The sequence below is a fragment of the Crassostrea angulata genome, chromosome 9 (assembly GCF_025612915.1).
Source record: "Crassostrea angulata isolate pt1a10 chromosome 9, ASM2561291v2, whole genome shotgun sequence".
Classification (NCBI taxonomy): Eukaryota; Metazoa; Mollusca; class Bivalvia; order Ostreida; family Ostreidae; genus Magallana; species Magallana angulata.
Genome location: NC_069119.1, coordinates 13860377 through 13885673, shown reverse-complemented (window position 1 = coordinate 13885673; position 25297 = coordinate 13860377). Strand labels below are relative to the sequence as shown.

Genomic DNA, 25297 nt, shown 5'->3' with positions numbered 1-25297 from the left:
TACGTGTACGTGTAGAACGGAAAATATGTGCATTACGTCATCAGTTTGTGTAATGACGAATTTCTACACGTATGTACCCGAATGAACATACGTGTAAATTGCAAAGTACCCGTAAGGTCGAACTTGTAGCCTCTGTTTCCCTGTTGTCTATTAATTTTAAAAAATATGTTAACTTTTCTTCAACCTGAATATTCAATGCGAATACTGATATCTACCAACATAAATTTTCATTAGCGTTTATTATGTTATTGGAGTTTTATTTCACGCATCTCTTCCTCCAAAACATGCAATGGCTCCGTTATCTTATTAATATGCGATAAATAAAAATGTGCATATATAATAAATGATGTTTAATAAATTAAATTAACATATGCAGAATTCCTACTTTTCGTTTATACCCAACATTTATTCTCACCTTAGTAGGAGAGGATATCCATAATTACATTAAAACATTTAAACGTACAAGTACACGTTACAACTGCTAAACAAGAAAAGTAATTGAGCTGGTACGGGTAGTTCTAACTTGTAACCTACACGTACAAGTACACGTACACGTTGGTCTGCTAAACCTCTCTATTATCTAAAGGTACTTACCGGATGTGATCCTCCCTGGCTGTGACCATTATTCTAAAAAAACTAAGCTGTAACTGTTGTGATTTTTGTAAGTGGAATGTGCCAATAGCTAAAGTTATTATGTAAAAACTCTTATGATCCTATATCAAAAGTCAAGGATACTTACATGTATATATTACTATAATTGTGATCACCAGGTAAATGATTCCGTGTCAAAGAGTCAATGCTTCAACTGTTTGGAAACTGGACATCGAAAACAGCAGTGTAAAAATGAAAGGGTCTGCGGGGTCTGTAGAAAAATGGGACACGCTCCTGGGTCAACCGAATGTAAGTATTACGTGGATCCTCCGACAACCGGGGAAGTGGTAGTGTTTCAGGGCATGTCCATTCCACTATCCAACTTGTATCCGTGTTCTATCAATGTGTTTGGTGAGAAGCACAACTCCGCTCCGCAGAATATGCTTATCAGCTGACTAAAGCAATTCGCGCAGATGCAGCAAAAAAAGTGAGAAAACCGGAAAAGGCTTTAGACGCCAAAAAAATTGGACATAACATCAGGGACCCGCAGAACTAGCAGAGTGAAAAAGAGGCAGTGATGGAAGAAATAGTCAACGCCAAGGTTGACCAAATCCCCGAGATCAATACCAAATTGGAAACGTTTAACAACGACACCATGAATTCTGAAGGTACGTTTGACATGGAGTGGGGTACAGGACTGGACGTCCATGCCACCTTACATACCGATCCGAAAAAGTGGCCCTATGAAAACAAACTAGGGAAAATCTATCAAAAGATTGCTTATAAATTCGGCAGAAAACTCCGCAGTGCTTCCGTCCCGCGTACGAAAGGAGCGACAAATGAGAGACAGCCCAACATTTCAGGAACTGCTGAAAGATGTGCGGAATGACAAGAAGGGCAAGAAAAACGACAAGTGCGGTGCCCGTAAGTAAGTAAAACGCCCACAAACTCTTACCAACACATAAACAATTCCTCTATAAAACTTTACTCTCTAAATGTTAGAGGTTTAAATACTTACAAAAAGAGAACAACACTTTTTGATAGGTTAAAATATGTTAAATATGATATTTTTTTCTGCAAGAAACTCATTTTGTAAAACAGCAAGAACTTACGATGGTTTGGGGGAAATAGTGCATTGTTTTTCAGAATCTGTACATAGTAGGGGTGTATCAGTTTTGTTTAAAAAGAATAGTAAAATAGAGATTATAAACCATTATAAATCTGTAGACGGCAGACGATTTCTAATTAATATAAAGTATAATGATCAACAATTGACTCTAGTAAATGTTTATGCGCCTAATAATGAGAAATATAGAATTGATTTTTTCAAAAGAGCAATTACATGTATTAATTAAAATGCGATAAATTTAGATAATGTGATACTTTGTGGAGACTTTAACTGTCAAATAGATACAAATAATAAAGATAAAAGCGTTAGTGTACTAAAGAAAATCTTGAAAACATTTTTTTTAAAGATTGCTGGTTATCAGGTGGGAAAACTTACGGACAAGGCTTAACATGGTGTAATGGGGATATAATGTCCCTCAAAGTAGGATCGATTATGTATTTACTTCAGAACAGTTATCATTTCCAATGAATAATATTTTTCTAAGAAAGACGCCAAACATAGACAATAACAGGTTTACAGATCACTTGGGTATATTTCTTGAACTCTATACTTGTGAAAATCCCCGAGGGGCTGGACATTTGAAGCAAAACAACTCCCTCCTCTTTGTAGACTGTTACAATTACCCGGAGTAGGAATGTGCAACTGTTGTGATCATTTCAGTAGACTCTATGTATGGTTTAGGTAGCAATGCATAGCTTATGTGACCTCTTAGTGGACTGTGTCAACATCTGAGGGAGCTAGTATTATATGTTATGCCCCTGTCACTAAATTGCAAAGAGTACTTATGAAAATGTTGTGATTCTTTCAGAAGACTACACAAATAGCTTATGGTACTAAGTTGTGATTATCTCAGTGGAATGCATCAATACCCAAGTGAACTTTATAAATAACTGTAAGGAACTAATGTGTAACGTTTGTGTTCCTTAAAGTAAAATCTAACAACATATTTGGTACTTACATGTAACTGTTATACTCCTCTTAATGGACTCTATCAGTAGTCTAGGTCACTTAGATGTAACAGTTATCTGGCTCTTACTATGCAATATCAGTTTGTAATCCCTTAAATAGGCTGGATACTTAAGTTTAAATCTTATCTTGGAGAACAGTATGAATAGCATAGTTTATATGTATAGCTTTTTAGGGAAGTAATGAATAACTGTTGTGATCCTCTCAGTTGACGGTACCCTTAGTGTAAGAAAATAATGTTTAAGTGTTGTGATCTTCTCTGTAGTCTGTATCACTAGTCTAGGTCATGTTGTGATCTTGTCAATGGACTGTACGATTATCCTAGGGTACTTTTCTTTAACCATTGTGTCCTCTGAGTGGATTGTATCAATAGTATAGGATACTGATGCATAATTATAACATGGTACAATTTCAGTTGATTGTATCAAAAACGTAAGATACTATTGTATAAGTATTTTAATCGTCTCATTGGAGTTTGTTAATAGCTTTAATTATATACTATGGTTTCATTAATATTAAAGGGTATTTTCGTGGATAAAGTGAAAATCACAGTTTCAAGAATACTTTAATTCGTGGCCAATAACCCTATCAATACACCATATTAGTGGAAATTGCAGTTTAATGAATATTTAATTTCAAGAATAAACTTAACAACGAAATAAAAAAAAATGGTATTCAACGAATATTGATAAAACCACAGTATTGAATATACTTAGAGGATATCAACAGTAATTAACATTACACAGTTTGAACAGTGTTCAACCAGAGCTATCACCACATGTCATCTTTACTACCCTAGATTTGTGATAAAATCAACTGAGAGGATCAGAACAGGTATACTTAAGTACCATTAGGTTTTAATTCAGTCCACTGAAAGGATCACATTATTTATCATAATGTACCCTTGGCTATTGGTAAAATCTACTGAAAGGATCACCATTGTTACTAAGTTGAACACTAGGCTATATAAACGCAAAGAGCTAAATAACCATATAACAGAATACACACTCTTTCTTTGTTTTACACGATTGATAATAGAAGAAATAGTAAAAAGTATCTCCTAAAAAAACAACAACAAAACAAACAAAAACAAAACAAACAAACATCGATCATCTCCAAAAGAATGAAATCAACGGGCTATTATTGGGGTTGCCAAATTTTTCTGTATGTGCTCAAAATGGATTGATAATAGACTAACATCGATGTACTATTGTATATACATTTTTTCAGATTGTATTGATACAAGTTTATACGGTAATTCTTGTCATTTGTATATTTATATCTGCTTTCAGTGTCTACGTACATGTCCTCATTCATAGTAATTGACAACTTTGGTTTGAGATCTATATACAAAATATATTCATGCATGCTCTCGTATATTTGGATTAGAACACTTTTTATCCCGCTTATAAACAGAGAGTCGTGTATAAATTTTAGAACCAGGTACATATTATGCATACATTGGCAGGATAACAAAATTGTATATCTTTATATGAAAGCTATAATTAAGAAATAAACTTAATGTCTACTCAAGTTATACGAGGATAACCTTGGTTGGGGCAGTTTACACTTTTAAATCTGCGAAGCGAGTTATAAAAAAGCGTAAATTGCTTCAACTTAAGTAATACGAGCATATCGAAGGTAGATATTGAGTTCATTCCTTATAATCTATTTTTCTGGAATTTACTGTACAAATTAGATGCCTTTAACTTTTTAAAATCTAATTAAACTGTTCAAAATTTAATCATTACGTCAAGCGGATTAGTACGTTTTTGACGTTGATGCATTGTGACGTGTCTGGAGACCTGCAAACAAGATTTTACGTGTATTTTCTGTTCAAACTCTTCTGTCGACGATTAAAAAACACATCTTATCAGGCTGTCAAGTTTAAGTTATTATAAGGAAAAATGTTTTGATAAATTATATAATGATCACCCAAATAATAATAATACGGGTTATATGTTCAAAGCGTTAAATCAAGATTGCCATAGAAAATTAGACAAATTTGTACACACAACCTTTAATCACAGAAAATTAAAACGACTTATATAATTTAATGCTAAAGTGACCTATAGGTCAAATGGGCCGGGTGCAGTTTAGTTTATTTCGTTTACAGTATAAATTACAGTGTTTATAAAGCAGAATGTCACTTTAATAAACGATTTACTTATATTTTCTATTGTAAAAATGGATAAACACACGTTCTTAAACTAAAACATTCATTCATTGTTAAATACAATGGTATAAGATTAACTTACTGATTAACCGTATTGACTCCGTAAGAATAGGTAGATGGTTAGTCAAAACATTGTAAATGAAACAAACTGTCTTTATATATGAAAGAATAGATGCATTTATTTATTTTTTTAATTGATAAACTTAAGGGATTAAATTCTAAATCAGTTATATTATTTGTGATATTTTTTCATAATGAAATTTGATGTGTTTTTATAAATAATAAATCTGATTGTAAAAGAAATAGTAAATGAATTGCATTGGGTTTTTTTTAATCTTAAATGAAAGAGATAGACTAAAAGATATTTCTTTTAAAAGTATTTTGTAAACATTAACCGATCAGATCTATAAATGTTTTTATTTATCTATGACATTTCTTTTCTTTGGGTGGATAATGTGTGTAAAATGCCTACACATGGATAAAATAGAAGGCTGAACCCTGTAACAGGTTGCAATGTAGATAATATACTAATTGTTATTATAGTTATTAGTAATTAATAATTTTAATGAATTAATTAGATTTATTCATTTAGAATTTTTTTTAAAGTTCACATTTATGAACAGTAAAAAAATACCGAACCAATTCGGAAATTGTTTTATGCGTTTTGTTTATATAAGATGCATAGTACTGTCTCCTTAAACATTGCTTTTTTTAGTTTAAAAAATGATTGATAACTCCATTTTTTGTTATGCTTAAAAACCCATAATTAAAATAGAAACTTTCATTCATTTCTAATGAACTCACAATATTTTCTCTGAATATAGTAATCAAGGCAAACACAGGTAAATTCTTCTTGTATCCTTTAAGAGGATCCCATAATTGCCTTGTTTAACATGTATAATAAGGTGTTTGTTTTGGCAAAAATTCGTTTGGGGAATAAACTAACATGCGCTTGAGGGTGACATTTCACATAAAGCAATTTTTCAAAACGAGAAAATATCTTAATTGTACCAATTAACTGCATACGAAACAAACAATCAAAAACCGAAAATAATTTGTATTGTTTTTAATCAGCTGCAGGAGTTTAGACTTCTTTCCTGTCCACTTCTCAATATATTCAGCCAGTTTTACTCAGTGGTTTTACTTTTTAAGACACAAGGGCAGGTTAAGAATAACAATAAAAAAGTGAACACAATATCTGCAACAAAATGTGAACAAAAAGAATAAGGTGGCAGGGTATTTACAAACCATAATGTTCAGGTATTTAAAACATTTTATCGCAAGCTTAAATAACTTATTTACTTTGAAAAAAAAGCTCCTAAAATCATTTAGAAAAAAAATCTAAATACAATTTTTTTCAAAACAGATTATTTATATTTCAACGATATATTAGCTACTTTGAACACCGCAAAAAATTTTTACCTATAGAAATCATTTGTATTTTTAAAAAAAATATTTTAACAAACAAATAGAAATAACCTATTTTCTAATCTTAAAAATATTGAAGACGAAAAAAATTGACGAGAATTTTTGTTGTAAAAATGGTAGAAAAAAATGATAAATCAATGTTACAATTCCAAAACCAATTATTCATCAAGGTTTTAAATAAATCAATTAATTACTTATCAAATTAAAAACTATTAATCAACAGATTAATTTATTAGACAATTGGAAAAGTTTATAACAATACCAAGTTCAACAGTTTAAAGGAATAACACTTAAGAAATGTGCTTAGATGTCCTCTATGCATCAAAGCACACTTGATCCGCTCCCGACGCAGCGTTTTAGATCTGACCCACATTCGAGTCGGATATGACGTGTTTTGTTTTGAAGTATATTTAGCAAACAACGATGAGCACAAATCTATCGATTAAGTCTTAGAGTAGGATAAAAAGATGCATTTTTTTTTTTACAGAAAATTAATAAGAATGATTAGAATACATGACATATTAACATAATAATTATCACATTTTCCTATGTATTCTGTTAATGATTTTTCGATGTTGTTAATTGCAAGAGTCACAATTAAATCACTCATAATAAGATATTTATGTTTATGTTGAGCGTTCGGCGTAGGTATGAAATTAAACACTTAATTAAATAATGTCAATGTGTTTATTCAACACACAGTTAAAAAGGCCCACAGTGGTTACTAGTTGACCACACATATTATGATTTTAATAATTCATTGCTGGTGATAATTAATAAACATTTAAGGATTAAATGAAAATTTATCGTATAGAAAATAGTTTAATGTTTTCATAGTGAAAATGTGTACTTAAAATGGAATTATCCTAACACCCCCCCCCCCAACATGTTAATAAAGAATTAATAAATGGTCAGTCAAGAATAAGGCCGGAGTGGTTTTCTCCCTTCGTTTGCACCTATGTGATAGTTAAACTTAGGTGCAAAAATTCAGTAATAACTTCTAAGGACTTAGGTGCAAAGAAAATTGTATAAGCTAAATCATTTTTTTGTTAATTTTCTTTTTGTCCGAAATTCAGATGTTTTTTTCTTAAAATCTTCTTTTCTCCCGATGTCATCATGAATAATCTCTTAAAAGATAAATTTTCCCTATGAAAACAACCATTGGCACCTATGTGACAACTCAGACGGTTTACACCTAAGTGACAAGATTCGGTTATATATATATATATATATATATATATATATATATAATATATATATATATATATATATATATATATATATATATATATATATATATATATATATATATACATTACTTGCATATTCTAAAAAGGTTAACCTTAAAGTCTACATGTGCATACGTATCACCACACTTATCAAAACGAAGAAAAGGGTCATCTTTTACAATAATATCACTTATGCCTATACATTGATCTTAAAAATTGCCATTGAAGCCAATTCCATTAATAAACTCAAATCTTTTGTTCCATCTGTGAACTGCAGCTTGTCAATTTTTTTACCTTAAAAAACAACTAAATAGTCATTGACGAAATAATGTCATTTACTAATGAAGAATAAAAAAAAACTTATACAAATAAACAACATCAGAAATGGGGAGATCCCTGACAAAGTCAATACTTAAACTTATTAAAATGACTTATTAAACAGGTACTGTGGGATCTCCCTTATAGCTAAAACACCTGAACAAATATTGAGATCACCAGGTACATGTAAAATATAAACAAAAAATAGTAAAAAACAATAGCAGGGTGATCTCCCTTAATATAAACATGTAAAAAATTAAAGGTGGCATATACAAAGTTCTGCCATAAATTATATACCTATTAGATTCCCGCCACCAAAAGGAAAAAGATGGAATTGGAAACTTAAATAACTGTATTATACATTTTGATTTATTTAAAATGTCTGATATTATTGTAAAATAGTTGTTTATTGAAAAGGAATTCCACCCGATATGGATTATAGGGATATAAAATAAATGCGAATCTGCAGTAACTCCAGATTCTTCACAGGTAATATGTAGGTCCACCCATGCTTTAAAAACATCCATTAAGCACTTGTTTTTTGACGATTTCAAAAGTATATTAAATTTATTAAATAATTCCATACCACACAATGTTAATATATTTTGATTAATATACATGTATAAGGTATGGAATGGGATGAACGACAAATCCCGAAGGGTGTTTGACAGTAGAGTGTTTTTCTGCAGAATTTGGGGTTTTGTAACTTATCAGACGATTTTTGAAACATTGAACAGTTACTGTATCCTTTATGCAATCATACAGTTTTGTTTAAATCACAGATTCACCCGTAATGCATTTAGAACTTTTACATTAACTTCGAATTTCAGGTATCTACAATGTAAATGTTCAATCATTGTACAAGGTGTGGAATCCATATTAACTATTTTCAATATTCTGTAGTTTTAGTACAAAAACTAAGGAGGCGAATTTCCATGTAGATTTTGTATAATGAAAATCATTGGTACATGCATGGTGAAGAATGCACGGATGGGGGGGGGGGGAGATATTTGGTAGGAAAAAAATATTTATTGGGTCTTTTTAATTGATAACATAAATATAATTTTTATGTGATAATTTTTTTCATTATCAGAATTTTTTTCGAAGTCCGGAACGGCATTTTATTGTATAATTATGTTTTTTGTTACGCCAATAACTTTTTTTCTTACATGTATAGGTATATGCGCATAAAAAACTTTGTTACAGTGTATATCATTATGAATGCACATATTCATAATTATGTGGTTTAATTATTAATGTCTTTCATTTTTTTTCATGATAAATTATTGAAAGCTTTAAAATTCTAGATAGATTTGACAATGTTAACGTTTGAATTCTTTAAAAGTTCTCATCTACAATCTGCTTTTCAATATGATCATGCTCCACTTTACGTGTACGTCTATTCAATGATATTAATAAGCAGAAATATTATTAAGGTCTTCCGTTTCCAACGGAAGACCTTACTATTATTCTGAAAAATTTTCAAATTTCTTATTAGGGTCTTCCGTTTCCAACGGAAGACCCTCTTGTTATTCTATTGTTTCTTTTTATTAGGGTCTTCCGTTTTCAACGGAAGACCCTCTTGTTATTCTTCGGTTTCTTTTTATTATTATTATTATTATTCTTTTTCTTTTCTTCTGACTCCTTTTTTGCTTCATAACTCAAAAAGTGTTTAACCGATTTTGATGAAATTTTCAGAGATTTTTGCAAGTTGGCGTCCCTCAAAAATATTAAAGTTTTACAGAGAACGTCACTCCCGTTTTGACGTGACGTCATTTTTAAAAATTTCAAAAAGTCATTTTGTCCCGGACTTTTCTCAAAAACGCTTTAAGATAGAGGCTTGAAATTTTGAATGGTAATGATTTGATCGATTTACCTCTGTAATAAGGCTGGAAATGAAAATCTATCACTTCCGGTCGAAACCGGAAGTAAAACAAAATTTTCGAAAAAATGAATTTTCTGATTTAATCAAAAATGTATATGTGTTTTGTAGAGCTTATTAAGCTGAATCTAACACTGAAAGCCGTTTTAAAATCGGACGATGCATTGCAGAGATATCGGGGTTTAAAAATTGATTTTTCCGGAAATTTTTATTCTGCGTCCTTGGTTTAAAAAATAGCGTAATGTTCAAAGTAATATTAACTCGTACCAAAAATAATTGTTAAGTCGTACTTGGACACATTCGGATTTTTTTGTTAAGTCGTTCTTGAAATCAGAAAGGTTTTTGTTAAGTCGTACTTAAAATCATTCGGATTTTGTTAAGTCGTACCAGGAATAATTCGATTTTTCATCTTTTTATTTTAGTTACTCTTGTTATTGGTTTAAGAGCTCTGCTTCTTACAGGAACTTCCAGCTTTACTTCCGACATTAACGGAAGACCCACTCGTTGCTTTGCAACGAGCTTTGCTCTAGTTATTATTATTATTCTTTTTCTTTTCTTCTGACTCCTTTTTTGCTTCATAACTCAAAAAGTTTTTAACCGATTTTGATGAAATTTTCAGAGATGTTTGCAAGTTGGCGTCCCTCAAAAATGTAAAAGTTTTAAAGAGAACGTCACCTCGGTTTTGACGTGACGTCATTTTTAAAAATTTCAAAAAGTCATTTTGTCCCGGACTTTTCTCAAAAACGCTTTAAGATAGAGGCTTGAAATTTTCAATGGTTATGATTTGGTCGATTTACCTCTGTAATAAGGCTCGAAATGAAAATCTGTCACTTCCGGTCGAAACCGGAAGTGAAACAAATTTTTCGAAAAAATGAATTTTCTGATCAAATCAAAAATGAATATGTATTTTGTAGAGCTTATTAAGCTGAATCTAACACTGAAAACCGTTTTAAAATCGGACGATGCATTACAGAGATATCGGGGTTTAAAAATTGATTTTTCCGGAAATTTTGATTCCGCGTCCTTGGTTTAAAAAATAGCATAATGTTAATCGTAAAGTTAACTCGTACCAAAAATAATTGTTAAGTCGTACTTAAACACATTCGGATTTTTTTTGTTAAGTCGTTCTTAAAATCAAAAAGGTTTTTGTTAATTCGTACTTAAAATCATTCGGATTTTGTTAAGTCGTACCAGGAATAATTCGATTTTTTTCATCTTTTTCTTTTTATTACTCTTGTTATTGGTTTAAGAGCTCTGCCTCTTACAGGAACTTCCAGCTTTACTTCTGACATTAACGGAAGACCCACTCGTTGCTTTGCAACGAGCTTTGCTCTAGTTATTTTTTTTTTTCTTCTAGACGCCAACTTTGATCCTTAATATCTCGCTCGTTTGTTCACCGATTGTTTTGAAATTTTCAGGACTGATAACATGCCGCGTGATGTTGTCGTTGCATATTTTAGTTGAGGAAAATCCCCATCCGGTTTTGAGTTATTCCCCTTTTAGTAAAATTTAACGACTTCTTTTGTCCAGGGGGGATTAGCTATAACGATGACTGGCAGAGTCTCAAAGATGGGCTGGTTTGGAAGCTAATACATTGAATTTGTGCGAGATATATTTTATTTATTATTTAAATGCAAATAAAAGGGGTGGTATAGATGTTGAAACAAAGGTACGAAAAAAATTCAAAAAAAATCGCGTATTTTCCGTGTTAGTTTTCTACCTGATAAAAATTTGTTATAACATGTAATTTAAAAGATCTTGGTCTTACCAAGACCTTTCATTCGGTATACAGAAAAAGGGGCTGGCCCCTATAATTAGGGAGTTAGATGCGTCAAAAGTTTCTTGTCAATAACTTGTAAAGGAATAAAAATTTCTAATGCATTATTGAAGCAAAGTTGTAAAGAAATTAATTTTAAATCCTTCCGTAGTATTCAATTTAATGTTTTCGTAATTTATAGCCAGTATTTGCAGAAACAATTGTTGTCAGTTCGGTCCATTTTTGTGGGGGTGCGCACGTTTAGGAGGTTATGAAAGGGCTTTTTGTAATGCACTAACTGATACATGCAGCGCGCAAAAATAATTCTACATAAAATTCCCAAATGTTTTTATTCATATGTACATATTCATTTCATAAAGATGAACGTCTTTGACCTTATTTTTGTTGTTTGTTTCATAACTGTGCCCCTTTCTATATTTAGATGCATTACGAGACTCAGGTAACTGATCGATAGAAGAGTCGCTAGCTGTATTCAGGCCGTCGCCTTGACGACAGTGCATATGCTTGTAGAGCTGGACGTACACATGTTTAACGCCCCACTGTGTTACTGTAACAGAGACATTTTGAATTGTTTCAGTACTGGGAGATGTGTTAATAAAATGGTTCGAATGCATGGTAATTAAACTCAACTTTTCTACAGTTCGTATACACGGCCGTCATATAAAGCACAATGTGTATTACTGACATGACAAATGTACGCTGGCAATTTAAACGAACGCGGGATTGCTCCCGATAGAACATTTCTTTTAAAGCAAAACAAAATACTGATTTCCGATGGATATAATATTATCATGGTGGAGATGATTTTAAAAAGTGAACTTAATATTCGTATACGATAATATTTGAATCCAAAGCCGCTATTTTTAAGTAACGGTTATTAGGGATATTAATTATGACTTGCCCCGCGTTTCACGTTTTTTACTTGCAATGCATCTACAAACGAAAATACCAAACAACCTTCGGCAGCAATTTATAAATTATTTATTACATGCTAGTACACAATATTAAAGAGATAATTAAATAAATTGTGCTTTATAATTGTACTCGCTATCTTCCGTGGAAATAATGGCATGGAAAAAATGTTGTTCAATGTTCATCAAAAACGATGTAGCCTAGCTTAGCAATCGAAAAAAATTAACAAACTGTATATTGATAGATTGACACATTAACAAACATTCAGACCCGCAATGTATTTTTTGCAAGTTCTATAAAATGTAGACTCAATAAGTGAATTTTTCCGTTTGGGGTATTTTGAATCACATGTGAACGCTATGTGTACATGTACATATAGATTAATAGCCATATAGATAAACACTTTCAGTGTTGAATTTTTAAAAGATATTTTGTACATGCAAAGCAATGCAATGCAAGGGCTATTAAATTCGAACAATGTACATACGGTAGGGATCGAACTGATACTGGTTCTGCTTGTTCTACAAACAGCGAATAAAATGCGAAGTATTAGGGTGTTATTTTTTAAACAAATAAGTATTGCTCTCTTAAAACCTTGCATCACTAAACAAAGTATTTCATCGGAAGCATTATTAGTTACCTTAGCTGCATACAGACTTGCAGCTAACATTACCTTAGAATTTCCCGCTGTTCATAAATTCATTAAAAGACGTGCAGATTCAAGTTGTTATATGTCGTTTGATATGGGATTTATGATGTCTATTTATATTATTTTAATTAAGGACAGACGAGACGTTCCTCAATTTTATATAATTCCTTGATATTTCATTCCTTATTTTTTAAATTTATTTATTAACATTTAAACCTGTTAATTCCAAAAAATTTAGAGTACATTACCAGGCTCGTTTTGGAGCTAGAATATTTCGAACTTTCCTTAAAATAGCACGCAAAATGCATTTGAATGCTTATAAGTTAAGTCATACTATATATTTTTATTTGAACACTTTATATCCAAACCAAAAAAATCATATTACCTAAAAATTTAATTATGAAATAACAAAGTGGAAATCTTAATTCACATTGTGGAGATAGGAAAAAATGGAAGATACATGAAGGTCGCGTCTGACCTTAATATTATACATGTACAAGCAATAGCTTTCCAAAAAGCTTGCCTGACTACCCAAATTTATTCAATGGAAGCATTCATGTATCAATTAGGCTATCTTATAAGAAATTAAATTTAATTATCGCTGCGGATCATAAATTATTAACATGAACGTGCAGAGTTTAGAAGCAATTTCAATCTTTTTCTTCGATCGAGTGCATGTACCTGTATATCACTGGAAATTAAATCATTTCATTATTTTAAATCATTTTAGGAATGTACATGTATCGAATAATCTCAAACAGCCAAATTGAAAATTGAATTTGTTATATATTAGATGCAAAATCAAAGACATTTTGTTATTTCTAACCATATAGGAAAGGATATTCAAACACGTACATGTAGCATCGTTATTTGAAAGTGTGTGTGTGTGGAGGGGGGGGGGGGGGGGAGGGGGGGGGGTAGGGGGTAGGTGGGCAGCTTTATCCAAAAAAAATCGTGACAAGGAATTTAAAAAATGGGGAATTTTGAAAATCCTAATCCGTAGGTGGGAGGGGGTATTTACATTTTAACTTCAATTTAATTCAATTAGAATTACTTTATTTTTTGGTTCCATTTATTACATGCTCCGACAAAAGTGAAAGATCCATGATATCTCTATTTATTATATGACCAGTTAAGAAAATAGAGTGGGTAAGACCATCTACACATCATGTGCTCTTGCCTTACTTGGACTCGCCCACTAATCGGCGAGCCAAAATTAAGAATGAGACGTATTATGGCGCGAAGTCTTTCTTTACCATTCACGCAACAGCTGAGATCTCAGATAGATCCATCGGCATAGATCCATTGGGAGGGTGTCAACTAATAACTACATATATTATACTTTGGATTGAATGTTTTAGAAGAAATCTATCCAATTAACATACACACTTAATTGACTAGCAATTGTTTGATGTACATTTACATTTGTACACGCGAGTGAAACCCTTTTCCAGATGAATGAAATCGCCCAATTGATCGAAAATCGGGTCACACGTACCCCACTTCGGCGAATTACTTGTACGTAGCCCCTCCAGTAAATATTCCAATTATATGAATTTGTATTTGTTTTAATTAATCCAAACTGATGATTCTTTGTTAATGATGATAATCCAACACCAACTATTACTTACATTGTACTACTTAGACAATGTGTATCATCTTGTTGCAATGACACCTCCCTCTCTTTTTTTTGACCTTTCAAATATGGCAATCTATTTTTAAATCAGGATTACACACGTGCAATGTGAAAAGCCCTTTTAATTGAACAATCTTGCTCATTGTTGCTTATTACATCCCATATAACGTTTTCATCAATTATGAATATAAATGTTGACACATTAAAGATGCATCGTCAGGCAATTATTAATTCAAGCTTATGGGTGCCCCCCCCCCCCCCCCCCACCACCACACTTTTTCTCACAGCAACTAATTTTTCCGGATTAGGATTTTGAAGATTTTGGGAAAGTTTTTTTTTTTTTTTTCTGCTTGTCAAGATTTTTTGGATGAGTCTGCCCCCCCCCCCCCCCCACTTTCAAAAAGGATGCTACGTGCCTGCATAAAGATAACAACATTCAAGGGCCTTCCGTCATTTTCAAGCCATGATAAACATGATAAAAAGGGCTCTCAAAATAAAAAAAAATAGACGCAAAGTAAACTGCATTCACGGCATATGTTCACATGGTATTCCTATTCTATTCCTATTTTGGACTCGTCCACTTTAACTACGAAAAAATTAATGAATGAGACATTCTGATTCTGGCGCGGAGTCTTGTAAATGAAATTTCCATTGATCTGAATGGATTTTTCCGTGAGGGTCGGGGTAGGTATAAAAACAAATTTAATCGTTCAAAGTTTTGTATTGTTAACAACGAAATATCAGATCGAATGTTTTAGAACGATTTATAAATCCAAAATACAGTCATTTTTAATCGGTTGACGCGTGAGCATATGTATTAAGTAGGCGGGCATCCTTACACCCTATTAATTGAAGACAAATGAAATCGCGTCCAGCAGAACTCCCTGGCATTTTAGTGTATGTTATTATAAATTTATGATTTTGTTTGTTAATAACAATTCAACATCAATCATTAATTAACAATGTACACTCTAGTACGCTAATACACAATTTTGTTGCGATGACCCCCCCCCCCCCCCGGCCATTATACCTATTTTTAAATCAGGATTACACACGTGCTTGCATGTGCAGAAGACAATCTGGAACTTAACTGATAACTATATCATCTCTTTGGAAATTTATTTCTCCGTAAGCAAAAACGTGTAGTAACTGATACATGCAATTGTGAAAACCATAGAGGAATGCATGATCTGCGCATAATAACTAACTGCTTGATACAATATTTCTTTTTTCCAACATGTTTTAAGTCAATAATAATATGAAAATATATGCTTGACTTCATAACGGAAATTGATCCAGATAAATATAATTATCAAAAATAAACCTAAAAAACAAACTACACTTTCATCCTTCACCCACAATATTGCCTTTTCGATATTTGTCATCGTGGTAGATCCGTGTAACAATCTATTAAGTAGGTGCTTGCACGACATAGAACCGGCCCTTGCTGACCAACGTTTTCATTAACACATATAAAGGAAAAAAAATATTTAGATTTTTTCTTGGATTTATTTTGATGTAAATAAAAAATAGAAATAATTAGTTCTACAATATATATGCGATGTTAATCTTTTTTCCATGCAATATTTCGTATAAAACAACGAAGAGTAGTATCTTGAAACTTCATTCAAAATTTTATTAGACCTTTAAATTGTAAAATGCTAACATTGAAAATTGTGCCCGATTCCTTTTGTTTTTAAGGTAAATCTGTATTGTTTAAAAAAACTGATTCTTTGAGACAAAATAAATTGACATAATCAGTTTGACATTCTCTAAGTGCAGTTCTGTAGCTCTTAGTCTGAAAAAGAATCGGATGGACGACCTAGGACCCAGATCGTCCATCCAAATTTCTTGAATGTTGCCATTTCTTTCGTACGCGGACGCATGTTGGCCGAATACTCACCGAGACTAAATGGTTCGTATTTTAAGTTTTAACTGCGTTTAAAGGTAATATTGGAATTCCGATAATTTTGAAAATGATTAATTAAATAAAAAGGGTTAAAATTACCGTTAAATTACCGGCATCGGTCTTCCCCATGCGCGAATCTAGAAGAGTCGGGTGAGGGTTCCAGATCCAACCCTAACCCCCGCAAAATTTCTTTCCATTACATGTACAATATAAAATTACAAAAATATGCCTCGGACATCCCCAGGCAAACTCAAATAACCGTCAGACACTCAACCCCCACCCCCCCCCCCCCCTCAAAAAACAAAATTATTCTTCAGAACCCCCTGTAAAATTTCGAGGATCTCCGCATACATTATAAAAGATTCATTGGCCCTTGCTTTCGATTAAAAATGCGAGTAAAATGTTTGGTCTTTTTACGTTCATACCGGGCATACCCACTGTGTGATAATAATCGTCGTCCATATTCTGTGTATATTGAGTCAATTATGATGATTAGATAAGTTTCTCAAAATAAAATGCACATGCAAAAAAAAAACATGCGGGGAATCAAACTTCAGACAACTTTGAAAGATCTGTATTTGCTTATATACATGTACTTGTTTCTTTTACACAGTGTTTACACATCTAATATTGCACCATGGTCAGGTATCAATTTTTGTATTACGTCACAAGTATGACGCAGCTACGACGGAAGACCTAATCGTTGCTTGCAACGAGCTCGTCTCTAGTTGTTTTATCTTATCTAAAACGTAAGTAAAGATAAATCAAGTGTTCAGAAGTGAGTTTTAGAGTAAAATTGTTTGTTCAGGCAATTATTTTTGCAGTGCATATTTATGGAAGAACAAATATTACTGTAACATTTGTTGGATAAGCCAGTCTGAAAATTGCAAAACCAAAAATGCTATCTCTCTCTCTCTCTCTCTCTCTCTCTCTCTCTCTCTGCAGCTTTTTGATTTAGGTTTTATCGTGTAAACAAGCAGCTTAGGCAAAAGTATATAAATAGTACATGTTTGTGTGTATAACTGTTGAAATTGACACCCCGAGAAAACAATTGTCTACCGACGCGAAGCGAAGTTGACAATAGTTTTCGAGGGGTGTCAATTTCAACAGTTACCCTCCCAAATAAGCACTATTTATTTTATTATACTGAATGACTGTCTTATTTTTAAAGAAAATTTTACTGCTTTTATATAGAAATGAAGTAAATTTTACAGCGAACCGTACGCGCATAATTTACGCGCATGTAACAATTCGTTGCCAAGTGTGTTGCTAACGCTGAGGGTAATAGAACGGATTACAATCAGATTTCAGTATCTAACAAGAAAGTATAAATTCTCCATATCCAAATGAACCAACAAAGACTTAAAAAATCAAATACTGCGTCTCATAAAACTAATGTTTAAGTTAAAAACATATTTCAATAACCGTCAAAATCTGTATATTTACTAATTTCAAAGCTCCTCGTATGATTAAATCACTGAAATCTGTGAGTAAGCATTGCATATCTTAAAATTCATCTTAGTGGACTAATATTGTATCTTTTCTTTCAGCAAAAATCCCTACTTGGGCCGCAGTACATTACCCCGAGGACGACTCTACTGGCGTCATCTACACCAATAAGATTCTCGATCTCTCTTCCTGTGAAGAGAATGCAGAGATTCTCATTCGCTGGACCAAGGACTCGTTGGTACCTGCCCGTATCATAGCCGTGTCAGGTAAATAAATTGTTATAGAGTTAGTAAATCGGTTTGGAAATTAGTTTCTGTTGCGCACATAATTATTCCTGTTTGTCCAAATAGAGGTTTTATTTTTTAATAGATATTACATGTAATACATAGTAGTTTTATATATGATCGACCGAATAATCATTAAGAGTGATGAATGGTCATTGCCACTTTTTGGTTTTATGTACCTCATTTAGACGAAGAGCTGTGTAATAAAAGAAGATATTATCTAAACAACTCGTTAAAATGCTTTCTATGGTGATTTATGCAGGATATAAAGGTGGCGACATGCAGAAAAAAATCCATAACCCACGTTAGAAGGTTATGTAAAAAAAAATGTTTGCAATGATCGTTACCTTTATAACCTGCATGAGTCTTAAAAGAAAGCATTTTTGTGTTTATATTCACATCGCTCTTTTAACAAATTAATAAATTGATTGTAAACAGTATTAAATAAAATTCACTAAATTACTGTTAATGTACAATCATCAGTTTGTTAACTAAAAAACAACCAAATCGTCTTCTATGAGAATTTAAATCAGGCATCATCATGATCACTTCGTGCAGTCCATGATTATTATTAGGTCGCTTTCGGTTTCGACCAATCGATAAACGGGGCGAGTAGGGACTCACTTTATAAACCAGGGAAGCGACAAACCTGGAAATTCCACTTACAACTACTGTATTGCAATTTCAAAAATTTCTAAGTCAATAATTGTTAATGTATATAAGAACGTTAGCTAAAAGAAACAACCAAATTGTCTTCTGTGAGGATTTGACTCTGACATCATCACGATTATATCGCGCAGTCTATGATTTTTCTTAGGTCGCTTTAAGTTTCGACAATCGATAAACAGGGCGTGTCAATTTCAGTCCTTTGTAGATGTAAATATAAAGATATAAATGTAGGTCGTATCTACGGAAGCAAATGTTATAATTTCGCCGCAAAAGCGAAACAATATATAGTACTTGAGATACATAAAGTTTAAGTCATGCATAAGAAATGTTATGTCGGTCTCAAAATATATTTCTTTCGATGCATATTTTCGGCAACTTTACTATGAGAATTTGTTCAATTCATCATTTTTGGGGGTTAATTTTCGGGGGGGGGGGAGGGAGAGGGAGGTAAAACCCCCGCCCCTGACCTTTTTTAAGACTTCAATCCGAACATTAAGACGAGTCAGATCTACTGTACAATTTTATAATTATCCCACACCGCATCAATTAAAACACTCATCAGACATGTACATTCTTAGCCGAGGCGTCTAATTACCCAAATTGACCCAAATAAACGCAATTTAACTATCGGGAGAAATTCATTTTTTTCCGATTCGCTTTTTAAATCGAATCTAATCTTTAAAAAAAAAAACTTTCTATATACCTATACACATACATGAATATTCACGATACTGAATTGTTTCAACATTAGGAAGGGGGAGGGCTCCGGGAAGGAACGAGTACCTAAACTCTCATAATGCTTGATATAAGTAACAAATTGGTGGGTCGCAACCAGTAGATACATAACGGTAAAAAGATATATGTATAAGTAAGTAAGTAAATAATTTATTGTTATAGTGACATGCATGTGTATAGAGCATGACTACAAATATAACACAATACACCCGGCCCAACGGACCTATAAGTCACTTTCAAACTGTTACAATGTGAATAAATTTTACATGTTTTGGGAGCAAGATGGCATTGTCAATTGAATCTGTCTTAAATTGTATAATTCATAAATAAAATAAGCGATTTTGCGGGGGTAGTTACATATTACGTCAACGAAAAGAGTACTGCCATTTGTATTATTTTGACTTACAGTTAAATCATATCCAATTTTATAAAATAATTGACTTCTGTATATGTAGTCGATACATGTCGAAGTTTTTATTACCTTAGAGATGATAAGATACTATGACATTCAACGCGTGAATAACATTTTTAACGAGATTTTCGTAAGACTCAGAATCTTGTGCATACACAAGATAGTACACAGGATAGTAGGTTTTACGAAAAGCTCATTAAAAATAAATTTCATCTCGTGGTCCCATGTTAAAATTCAATATTATATACTGTAATTCACAGTAACACGGTAACTCAATTAGACATTATGATTGCAGATTCATTAGAGGAGCTTGAGGATGCCATCAAACGTTTTGACGAAGCCATGGATGAAGATGAGTTTGATCCATTCACAGACCAGGCACATGTCATACAGGTAATTTACAACAAGAACACTTTAAAGGGACTTGGACACTATTTGACTTAAAATTTTCAAATTTTATTTTTCCGATTTCAAAGTTTATACTGATAAATATAGAAGTTTATAATGCTATGTCAAAATTTGAAAGTCAAATATCAAGTTATAAGAAAGATACAGAGTTTATTATGATAATTCTTTGTTTTGTAAACAAAGTTCGAATATTGTCATTTTTTACATATGTAAGTAAGTAAGTAAGTAAGTAAGTAATTTATTTATTTATAGTGACATGTGTATACATTTCCAAGTGTAATATTAACAACAGTCAGCATAGATTAAACACCCGGCCCGTCGGGCCTATATGCCACTTTGAACACATAATACATGAAAGAAGAAAAGAAAATAACACAGCATCAAGCGGTAAACAAAGATATGATTGAAAATATACATGTATGAGTATAAAAATTTCTTCAGAACCTTGAGTTTGCATAGTTTATATAATACAGTATATGTTTATTTTCTGAACAATAAAGATTGTCTACGAGTAAAAGAATGATATAAGTATTTGGCAACCTGCCGAGGATAATTTGAAATAAGAACAATTAATGCTTCTGTATCTGACAAATCTAGTAATTGATTAAACCCAGTATTTTCGAAAAGGATTCTTCTATAGTCGTTATATAAAGGACAATGTAATAAAAAGTGAATTTCGTTTTCCATACTATTTTTACAACAAAAAGTACAAATTCGCTCTTCAGCAGGTTCACCGTGGTATCTACCCGTCTCAATTCTTAATGGTAAAATCCCACACCTAAACTGAGCCAAAATTGAACGCAATTGTTTAGGCATATCTAAGACTACATAATTTTCTCTACCAAAAACTGTTTTAAAAAGTGCGTAAGTACGTAGTTTTGGAATATTGCTAATCTCACTGTTCCAGAAATTGGAATAGAAGACGTGTATTTTTGATTGAACTGTATTTGTGTCTACTATCATTCTAGAGTCAAAGTAGTAATCTAAATCTAAACAGTGAAAAATTTCTTTTAAATCACTACACCAATTATTCCTACATCTGTTGTAATCAATTTCAAATACATTTCTTGTGATTCGTTCATTGTCAAAGGATAAAACTCTATTCCAATATCTAATTATATTAATCCAACGTCTATATTGACTAGGTATCCATCCAGTGTCTCCATAAATTGACAAATTTGGCGCAAAGCGATGAACTCCAAGAAAATAACGAATAGCTCTATTTTGAATATTATCGATCGATTGAAATTTTTTGAACCCCCAGACACTGGATGAATAGTCCAAAACTGGAATGACACAAGAGTAAAATAATTTCTCGTATGAGTTAAACCTAAAGTCTTTATTATTATGTATTGAGGAAATAATCTTCCCAAGAGCTCGTCCCCCTGCTTTAGCTAGCCTTTCTCCATTTTCTGTAAAGTTTCCTGAGTAAGTAAATGTTACTCCCAGATACTTATAATTATCAACTGTTTCTAGTTTATTAGACCCAATAGTAAATTCAAAATTAGTCGCTCTTGCCCTACTCTTTCTAAAATGCATACATTTTGACTTGCTGGTGTTTATAAGTACTCTCCAACGTCTACACCACTCATGTAATTTATTTAACATACATTGTAAATCTTCTGTAGATTTGGCTATCAAAGCAATATCGTCTGCGTATAATAACATGGATAATTTACGATTTACAAGATCTATTCCTACATCTAGATTATTAATTTCCTGAGCAAGGTCATTGATGAAAATTGAAAATAAGGTTGGAGATAAATTATCACCTTGTTTTACACCAGTTTTACAATCAAACCAATTTGTGAGGACACCATTAATTCGTACACATGATTCTGAGCTCTGATAGATATTTTTTATCGAATTATATACTTTACCATCTATGTTATTGATTAACAATTTATATAACATCATATCCCTATCGACAAAGTGTTGTATTAGTGTAAGTTTCAATCAAATGTATTTTTCTTTTGTTGATAATAGTATTTATGAAGATATTGAGTTTAAAAAGTTTTTAAATGTCATTTTGTCTAAGAAACGGCAATTTTCTACATTACTTTTTTGTAAACAACAATACAATGTAAGACTCCATCTTTGTGTACATAACAACAAAATGAATTCTTATCTCTGTATCTCCCTTGTAACTTGACTTCAACATTCAATATTTTTGTCAATGATTTAAAATGCACCAGTAAACCATTTTATACATAAAAAATAAAAATAAAATTTTTGATCTCAAATCGTGTGCAAGTCCCTGTAACACTATTTTGATATTTAATAAGAATTGTATGGTCAATTAGTCACGATATACAGACAAGATTTCCTGATCACCTGTTGTCTGCAACTGACCGTATGTTTGTCTGTCAAAATTTCACTCGCTTTAAACTTCTCTTGAGCCATTAGTTTATTATTAAAAAAACAAAGATTACTTTCTTAGAAAAAAATGTTAAGGTTCAAATTGGTTTCAATACTTAAAAAAGAACGAGTGTCTTAAAAATATGCTATAAGTCTTACCATCCAGACTGTAGACACGTTTATTATAGTGTTTTTTTTTCTCCTAAATTGGTCACAACATGCATTTAATAGCCGAAGGAAGTGTTTTAGTTTCTCTAGATCGACGATATTAATATCAATTCTTTAAGAAAATTAGATCCCAGGCTTATTTAAAGATGGTGTCAATTGTTTATCAAATGAACTGCAAAATCTGCTACTTATAACAAATAATGTATAGGTTTATGATGGGTGGTTGTCGTTACAATTTAAATTTTTGATCGGCTGGTCGGACGAGCTTCATACTCTATCAGTTCGAATGATAAATGTCCCAACATGCCAGAGTAAGATTTTTAAACTCATATATTATGAAATATTAGTTCCCAAATACCACTATTCATTTCATAACATTTTTACATAAAGCACCTTCTATGATTAATAAACCAAAAATTGTTGAGAAGAATTAAACTATTAGAGTTACCATGCATTGCTGGTAATTTGGTATCGTGATAAAAAAAGTCAAATAACGTCGAGCTGCCAGGCGGTGACGAGACGCGAAGCGTCGAATTTAATCTGATGATCCGCGCGTGGCTACATTGTACATGTACAGAGCGTGATCCGGCTCTTTGGACCAAAAATTAAAAATCTATTATAAAACACTGTGCCGGATAATTATGCCAGTGCCGAGGTGGCATTTTTGCACCCGCTTAAGATGCAGTTTCGGAAAAAAAAATTATCCGGCACAGTGTTATATATTCTTGTCCTTTTAAAATGTTTAATTACAAATCTATTTTTCTAAAAACCAATTGTACGTCATTTACATATTCAACAAAGCTATTTTTTAAACATTTGTTTTTAAAGCGCTAAAAACAGAGTGACAACAATCACTGTGTACTACGTTATAAGTTTCAAACAGTTGTGATACGGACATTGTGCTGATCGGAAAAGTCATACCACACTCCGTACAATTTACAGTATCAAGAAATGAAATAAATGGATAATTGTTATATTCTGGCACGCTTATTATGAGCCTATTTTGTTTTTTCCTAATTATAAATTCCTACTTTTGCAGGACGTACAAGAATTTACAGCGTTCAAGGAAAATGTTCCATCACAAGACACGGTACATGAAGAAATCACCGCCACGCTGACCGGGCAGGAAAAAGCAAACCAAGAGACAGGTACTGCAGAAACCATCACACCGTTGCAAGAGCCATCCTCTTCTGATATGCCCACACAGGAAGTCCCAGAAGAAATTTCCATGCAAGAAGATGCATCAAAAATTGTTACAGATACAGAAGCACAAGAGAGAGCCATAGAGATGCAGTTTCTACCGGCTTCTACAGAAATGGACACACAACCAGCTAGCAAAGAGATAACATATACAGATATTGGTATCCAGACAGCTTGCTCCGATCCCTCTATGATTGCAGTTGGAACCCAGACCGAGTGTGAACAAGTGTCCAAAGCCATGTCAACACAGACAGAGCCATTAGAAGACCAAGATTTAGAAAACACCAGTTTCCCTCTGCTCAACTTGTCAGAATATTTAACAACGATGGATGATCCTTATATACAGAGACAGCACCGTATGATGAAGCAAGTAGAAGACCACAACGCATCTTTGAAACGAATTCATGAGAAAGTGGACAAGATTGAGGCACTGCTGAAGAAAATCGTTCATCAACCGAAGGAAGCAGAACCATATAACAACAATGGAATCGAACAGCCTACTTCAGCAGCGGCAGGAAGTAAAGCAGCGTCCGTTTGTTCGAGTGCAGGAAACATGCTTGCCTCTTCACTTTGGACATCAACACTGAAGAGATTGCAGACACCAGCTTACAAGCCTTCCAAGACATCAGAATCAGCAACACCACAGAAACTACCCAAATCCATCTTTGCCAGCGTAGAAAGTCTTGCTTCCTCTTCCTCTAATTCTTTATCAACACATATGTCTTCATCAGCAGCTACAATTAAAGTTGCAAAGTCCATCTTTCGGAGCATTGATTTCCTTGCTGCTAGTGATTGTCCTTCATCAGCTGAACTGTTATACACGGACAAGTCGTCAGACATTACAGAGGAGACATTAGTTGTCACACAGCAGCGTAAACCAGTGAACTCTTTGGGCTTTGCCAAGATGTGTGAAGAGGAAAGTTTTGGTGCGTTAAATTCCGAAGATGACCGTGATGGGCCTATGGAGATAGGAAGCATGCGTTGTGAAGACATACGGAACTCCAAATATTAA

The 25297-nt window shown here is 32.7% G+C and overlaps 1 protein-coding gene across 1 annotated transcript; it reads left to right on the top strand.

The window, feature by feature from the left end:
* Positions 1–1168: 1168 nt before the first annotated feature.
* On the top strand, positions 1169–25297 carry LOC128162124 (general transcriptional corepressor trfA-like). The gene is made up of 5 exons (XM_052825322.1): positions 1169–1259; positions 1387–1515; positions 18153–18317; positions 20447–20544; positions 24125–25297. Exons 1-5 carry the CDS (start codon positions 1169–1171, stop codon positions 25295–25297), a joined length of 1656 nt encoding a protein of 551 aa, XP_052681282.1.

Coding starts and splice junctions, on each gene's coding strand:
- LOC128162124 (XM_052825322.1), top strand. CDS start 1,169: ATGGAAGAAATAGTCAACGCCAAGGTTGACCAAATCCCCGAGATCAAT. Junction 1,260..1,386: donor CGACACCATGAATTCTGAAG/GTACGTTTGACA, acceptor TAAATTCGGCAG/AAAACTCCGCAGTGCTTCCG. Junction 1,516..18,152: donor AAACGACAAGTGCGGTGCCC/GTAAGTAAGTAA, acceptor CTTTTCTTTCAG/CAAAAATCCCTACTTGGGCC.